This window comes from Temnothorax curvispinosus, unplaced genomic scaffold (genome assembly GCF_003070985.1).
Source record: "Temnothorax curvispinosus isolate PA1 unplaced genomic scaffold, ASM307098v1 QBEX01010211.1, whole genome shotgun sequence".
NCBI lineage: Eukaryota > Metazoa > Arthropoda > Insecta > Hymenoptera > Formicidae > Temnothorax > Temnothorax curvispinosus.
In genome coordinates, this window is record NW_020219991.1 from 197842 (window position 1) to 205503 (window position 7662).

Below are 7662 nucleotides of genomic sequence, written 5' to 3' on the forward strand. Positions count from 1 at the left end.
TTGTAAAAAAATTACAAATAATTCGTTTTATTACATGTATTTTACTTCATGAAAATTTTCTAAATAAAGCCAAGATATATATTTGTTCGATATTTATTTACTACAAAACAAATAATTGATTTGCAATCAATTACAAACCTACAATCCAATTCCTAAAGAATTATTAAATGTGTACGTTGATGAAACCTTTTCGAGTTTCACGCATGTAATTAATTAATTTAATTACTATCTAATATTGCTGAATGGGTATACGGCTTCAGGATTCATATTTCCAAACTATGAATTTACAAACTATTTCATTTATGAAACAACTACCGATAATTAATCGGTAAACCAACTACAATAATACACTTGAGCCATTAATAATACCTGTTAATTAATATAAAGAAATATCATTAATATAAAATCGTTTCTAGATTCGTATAATGAAAAAAGTAAAAAAAATCTTCGATTTTTAATGACATGGTGGACTGAATGCGACATCTAGTGGGTGATAAAGAAGCTAGAACGTATAAAAAATTTAATTATTTAATAATATTAATCAGTGTTAAAGAATGTTATAAAGGACAAAAGATCGAAAAATTCCAATAATTATATTATTGTTAAAAATAGGAATCACAGACACTTGCATCAAATAAACTACTATGGGGTAGAAACATTTATTATTTATTAATTTTTCACAGTATTCCTATTCGAATAATTGTGGAACGTCTTACTTATAATTATTTGAAAATTTGAAACATATTTCTCGACCATGTAAACAGATTTCTTAATTATCAATCACTGCTTTAAAAAATACTGATTCTCAGTGAATCGTGAATAACATGCGTGGCGCTTTCTGTGGTCAAGAAATAGTACTCTTTTATCTCTACGGTCGATAAAACGTGATACAAACTTGAAAGATTCATGTCCATTTCTGTAAGTAGATTATTAATCTCGGTTTAACTTATTTTCTAACTTAGAACTAGGAAAAAATGAAAAGTAAATTAAACTAAGATTAAAATTAACCTGCGTTGATAGAAATGGACATCAATTTATTATTATTAATTATAGATTATAAAACTTTAAGAGTTTATGTGTATAATTACTAAAAAATAATTTCAAAAATTGATTTTTATTTTTTAAGCATGTAAAAAAATCATCCCTCTAAAACTAGGCTTTGAAATATTAAACACTATCGTACAAAAACTCTTGGTAACACAAATCGTACATATGGTAATTTCAGTTTAATAATAATAATAATAATAATAACAATAATAATAATGTCATATATATATATATATATATATATATATATATATATAATATATATAATATATATATATATATATATAATATCAATCTTCTTTATTAGTATACTCAACTTTTTGTTTTCACTGGTAGGATTACAAATTTCTCATGTAACGACGAGATATGATTAAAAACATCATCTTACGGAAGATCGAGTGACTGTCAAAAAAATTGCAATTAGCTTAAATTTATATATTATATTATAGGTAATATAATTTTAATTTTACATATTTCATCAAGAGACACGGCAGTGTAGTCTCGCGCCAAGTACGCGCGGAGCGAGACGCACCGTGACTCTTTTACGCGACGCGACGAGTTGCGATAGACATATACGTACATAAATGACACAATAATATTCCATTTTTACTGTTTTAATATTATTTTTGTTTATGCTCGATTAAACGGATAACAATTATAGAAAAAAATACTGCAATGTATACATTATTTCGCACTCTGACAAGAATCACAACTTAAAAATTCAGTTTTAAGGAGAGAGGAAAAACAAATTTAATTAATTTTTTTAATTGTGAGACAACTAACGCAATTACGATATTTTGTTAAAATACAACTTTTTTTTTCATATAGCAATGTCTTTTTCATATGATTTCGTGCAAGACAATATTATATGTGTGACCATATATGTGGAATGTTATTCAAAACGGCGCAATTAATGTATCGAGATACAAAATGTCGTACCAAAAAGTTAAAAATGCTTTAAAGAATAACAAATAAGAACAACAAACGAAATTTCGGAAGTAGATTTTACTTAAGAAAAATTGGCTTTTGCGAAAAATAAATGTAAAAATACAATGTATACATTAAAAGACAGAGGAATGATATATACTTTGCAATAATTAAATAAACATCACAAAAATAAATACGTGATCACTGCTTCTTGCGGCAGTTTCTGCAATGGAAAGACTCGTAAAAACCTGGAAAGACAGCAGAATAACTAAAAATACCCAAGTCCGACTCGTGAAATGCATAGTCTTTCCAATTTTTCTCTATTGAGCAGAGATGTGAACCATTAGCTACAAGAGCGACGGAAAATCGAAGCCTTAAAAATGTGGTGCTGGGTGCTGGCTACTAAGGATCTCCCGAACTGCGCATCGCACAAATGTCTCCATCCTTAAAGAACTCCATAAATAGCTTTCATCAAGTGTGCAATTATGAATTCTTAAGTTCTTCAGTCACATTACACGAAATGAAAGCTCAATGGAGCGACTTGTGGTTCAAGGCCGAGCGGAAAGCAAAAGGTTGCGTGGCATGTGGCAGGTCTCCCGCAAGAAAGACCAACCTTAGAAAAACAGCCACACATAGCTCCCTTATTGAGTGTTCTCGCAATGCAACAGACAGAGCCAAGTGGAGACACATCGCGAGAGCCGCAACTTTCACCAAGGACAAGAACGATACATTTTCGTCGACATAACTCGACCACTCTCTGTCAAGAATGACTAAGAATAATCTGTGTCGCACTGCCTAAAAGAGGGGCAGAAGACATCTTAATTTCTCTAACCCAAAGGACAATCTTGGAGAAAAAAAAACTTCCGTCCCATGCAGCGGATTTCACATACAGAATTGTGACACTATTATAAGACGTAGATAACATCTTAAGCATACTTTTTATGGGCTTACCTCAAAATTGAAATTTTTTGAGTTGTGACAGTATTTTTTTCGGATTGCGATATAATGTATCGAAAGTATGTAAGTTTATTTATTATTTATTATGTACAATGATAAATCGTCACTTTAATTGCATTTTAAGTTATTGTTTATCTATCTATATCAACAATCGATAATCTACAGATATATCTATATCTATTCCTCAATATCAATACCGGCTTAACGAGTCCATTTCATCATTATGAAAAATTGATTTTCACGATTTACTTTAACTTAAGACTGCCATTCATGTATAACATATACAATTTCATGAAGAACTTCTAGAAATTAAATACGTTTTTTTTCATAATTTATTGTAATTTGTAATGAAAATCATTTAATGCTATTTATAGTACTTCTAACATATTGCAATTATTTATACATTAAATAATTAAACTTTGGAATTTTTAGAAATCGTATGTCTTAAAAATATTCTAGATATTCAGAATCTAGATGCAAAACATTTCTGAATTAACCTAAATGTTGTGCGTAAATATAATTATGTTCTGACACATTACTATAAAATATTACTATACCGCTATTTCTAAATGGAAATTATAAGAAAAAGATTTATGAAATATTTTTATGATTTGTAAATAGTATCATAAAATTATTTTTCAACATTTATACAGTTAGCAGTGCAAAAATCTCAATCTCGAAAATTAAATACATTTTCAAATATTTATTATAATGTATATTTATGTGAAAAGTTAATTATTTATTAACTTCAAAAGAAGTAAAGCTATACCTTGATAAAGTGCTGTACAAATTCTATTGCTGCATCTGCATCGGAGTAAGTTGAAGAGGAAAGAAAAATGACTACGGCTGACACGGCTATGCGTAAATATATGAATAAAATAAAAATGTTTGCTAATAAAGATAATAGTCGTTATATAATTTACGATCTACTCTCAGCTGTACTGTATAAAACTGAATTATAAGATTGAAGATTAAATAGTGCATCCTCATTTTCCTTTTCTGATTCGACTTGAGGCATTGTCTGCGTAACGTTTTGCGGTACAAGTTCTTCTTCTTCTTCTTCTTCTACTTCTATGAACACAGTTTCGATATTCGGTTCTTCCAATGCAATATGACTTTCCTCTGATTTCTGTTTAAGAAAATTGGCTGTTTTTGCGTTTCTTCTTCGCTTTTCCTTAGGTCGAGCCTCATGTACTCGCATGTGTCGTCGTAAGTCGTATTTGCCGACAAATCCCATGCCACAATTTTCACATTTGAACGGTTTGCCGTCAGCGTGATTGAACATATGCCTTCTCAATGCTGCGCTCACCGTAAACGCTTTCCCACATACATTACATACGTGGGGCTTTTCACCTGTATGCAATAATGCATGATCTCGTAATGTGGCTCGCTGATTGAAGCTGTAACAATCATATAAAAATTTTAACACCGCGTTATATTCAATCAGATACACAAATATTGTTATAAAAAGGAAATAATTCCAAACTGAAAAGAAATTTACGATACTGTGATATTAATTTATGTTATCCTTTATGAATCATGACATATATAATTATGTGATATACATTTGTAACATTTTTAAATTGAGACATGTTTTTTGCATCATTATATCTTATTTTCAAGTTTACCTATTTATAGCAAACTGTAAATATATGTGCTACAAACCTTTTACCGCAGACTTCGCACGTGTAGCTGCGAGGGTTCGAATGTATCTTTGAATGGTTCAACAAGTTGCCTCGTTGTGAGAATGCCTTATGACAAACGTCACACTGGAATGGTTTCTCACCGGTATGAACCCGTATATGCGTTTGCAGTGTACGATTGTTGGGAAAGCGTTTGTCACAATAATTGCACGGATATTTGGGTAAGTGAAGGCCTTGGGGATCCAAATGGCTGATCAAATGCCGTTTGTAATTACCTTTGTGATTAAATACACGCGTACACTGATTGCAAGCGTAGGGTGTGACATGTTCATGTGTCGTCGCATGAGTTTCCAATTCTGATTTGGACTTGAAGCGGCAACCGCACTTGAGGCAACGGTGCCGTGAAAAGTTGGGATGACATGCCATATGTCTCTTCAGATATCTCTTTTTGGTGTATGCCTTTTTACAAAGAAAGCAAGAGTATGGAAACTCGCCAGTGTGTGTTTTCACGTGCGCTCGCAGCTCCCGATGACTTTTGCAGTCCTTTTCACACACCATGCAAAAGAATGGACCACTGAGAGGGACATGATTATCGACGGTGTGCAGTAATATATTTGTTAGTTGATCGTAGTTCTGCAGACACAATGTGCATTGATATTCAACCCCATTTTCTTGCTGCACTTCCTTTATCCGTATAATCGCATCGCTCACACTGCCTAATATATTGTCTTTACCATCGACAAAGTAGTCAGAATCAGATCCATCGCTATCCTCTGCTTTTATGGATTGTTCAATGTTAGAACTGCTCTTATTGAGTTTTGTTTCTTTATCTCCATTTTGTGGAGATATATCACGTTGTTCTTGTTCACTAATACTTATTATTGTTGTTGTATCTTGATGTTCCCAATAGCCGCATTTATTCCTTGTAGTTGTATCAGATTCCACAGAATCGGAAATACACGCATTGCTTGAGGCTTCTTCGCTTTCCTGTCCAGTCAAGTTTTCCAATTCGGGGATAAATATATCGCTACTATTTTCGATTTCTTCTTGTTCTGGATCGAGTATCAACGTGTTCTCCGCTGAGTCAATCGCAGATTTTGATATATACATTATTGCGACATTCTGCGTTGTAAACATTTTCGAAATTTCTTCAGGTAACTCAGTTTTCACTAACTGTACATCCATCTGGCTCTCATTAGTTTCTTGTATAATATTATAAAAAACATCACTCATCTGTGAACTCTCCTTGTTATCTCCGCCATTGATTTCAATCAACTGAGATACATCAATTTCGTATTGTTCTTCATCCTTGAACTTCTCATCTGTCATTTTAACATTTATATACTCAAAATCAGCACTGCTTATAGACTTTATATTGCTTGACGTATTTAATTCCAAGGATCCATCTGTTTTTACACTGCTATCTCCGTTCTTTTCACTCAACTCTTCTTTCTAAAAAAAAGTGCAAACGTTATGACTCTTAAAAGCTATCTTTCAAATGACTTTGTTTTTTAACCATTTATATTATTCAGATATGGATAAATCTTCAACATCAATAGTGATCAATTATTCAAAATTTACTTGTGCAAGTCATTCAACAGATATAAATTATAAATTAACGTTATTTTTAATGTCCGTCACAATACCTTCACAGTGCACATTTGCGTTTCACGTATCATCCGAAGTTTCTTGTCTGACTCTTGCACTGCCAGTCTGAAGTTATATAAAACATTAGTTCGGTAGGCACACTTCGGGCAGAGCATATTGGGCAATCCATCAAACCTATCAATCTGTTGAAAAAAATCTTATTAGCATACTGTAAACTAATTAAGTTATATAGCGACATAAATAATCGCTTTTCTCAAAATAGTCAATATAAAGAAGTTTTATTGAATTTCAATGCTATGCAAAACACTCATTTGACATTGAAGTATTAATCGTGGTGATCAATGAAATTAAATCCCTCAACATACTAGACGTACTAGACACGTCTGTGGACACGATTGGTCAGGCTTGAGAGATCCGCTGAAAGCGCTTGTTGAGGTTAGGATGCGGAAGTCTTGCATTTTTATAAATTTTCTACGCAAATTATCGCACAGCAAAGCGCGATATTCTGAAACAAACGAGCGTTACCTGAATGGACGTGAGCTGCGCGAGCTTGTACGGTAGATTAATCTTGCTGATGACTTTATCATCGTACATGGGAAACATCTTGCCGCCTTCCTTCATGCAAGCGCGGCACTTATTCATGCAGGAATCATTCCTCGAGCTCACACTTTGCCACGACATGACGATGGCTCTCGAAGATGTTGAATAGGAGCAGCGAAGAATCCAGGCGAATTATCACGCGATAATCGTGCACACCGATGTTTGACCCTGGTCGCGTCACTCGCGTCTCTCACAACTCAACAACTCGCAATTGACTCGAGTCTCATCTCGTGATTGGCCACAGATGACTTCTTCCTTCTTCTTCTTCTAGATCTGGATTGGGCGCGTTCAGCTGACCAAACCGCTCAGTAGCAGCAGAGATGAGGGGAGAGATGACCAGAGATCTTCTTCTTCGTCTCGTTATTGGCACAGCTTTCCTTTCGTATTCGCATCAGCCATTATTCGATTCGATTAGATGTGTGTTCAGCAGATGGCGTAAGCCATGATTTTAACTTAGAGGGGGGTGAGTAAGGCGGGAGATTTAAATGTATAGTTCGCAGGAGTAGAAAAAGGAGAGAAGCAAACGACACAGCTTTGGAGTCGGATTCATAATAAGGGGAAATATGTTCATAGGGTGAGTTGGAAATTTTTCTCGTAGATACCTATAAAGAGGGGGAGTTTTGTACCGAGTTAATTCACATCTAAATTATATGATTAGCATCTTGATATGGGTCTCCACAATGACCAGAGATGACCAACGCTTCGCAAAATCCTGTCCACGAAGTTTAAGCTAGAGTTGCTATAAACACCGACGAGATACTATTAAAGACCGACAACCCTGGGGTAAATTTTCGTGACTGCCCGGGGGCCCGGTGGTAATTGAAAAATACTGACATTATCGACTGTTTTGGCTATTCGACTATTCCAAAGAAGGGAGTTT

The 7662-nt window shown here is 33.8% G+C and overlaps 1 protein-coding gene across 1 annotated transcript; it reads right to left on the minus strand.

The window, feature by feature from the left end:
* Positions 1-2984: 2984 nt before the first annotated feature.
* Positions 2985-7169, minus strand: LOC112459899 (zinc finger protein 454-like). Its single transcript, XM_025024261.1, has 4 exons — positions 6708-7169; positions 6221-6364; positions 4597-6026; positions 2985-4331 (listed from the first exon to the last, which is right to left on the minus strand). Exons 1-4 carry the CDS (start codon positions 6861-6863, stop codon positions 3851-3853), a joined length of 2211 nt encoding a protein of 736 aa, XP_024880029.1. The 5' UTR covers positions 6864-7169; the 3' UTR covers positions 2985-3850.
* Positions 7170-7662: the final 493 nt, after the last annotated feature.

Excerpts from the sequence above, each read along its gene's own strand:
- LOC112459899 (XM_025024261.1), bottom strand. The coding sequence starts at position 6,863 with ATGTCGTGGCAAAGTGTGAGCTCGAGGAATGATTCCTGCATGAATAAG. Across the intron at positions 6,027-6,220 it reads CGCAAATGTGCACTGTGAAG|AAAGAAGAGTTGAGTGAAAA; the intron begins GTATTGTGACGG and ends ACTTTTTTTTAG. Across the intron at positions 4,332-4,596 it reads TGCGAAGTCTGCGGTAAAAG|CTTCAATCAGCGAGCCACAT; the intron begins GTTTGTAGCACA and ends TGATTGTTACAG.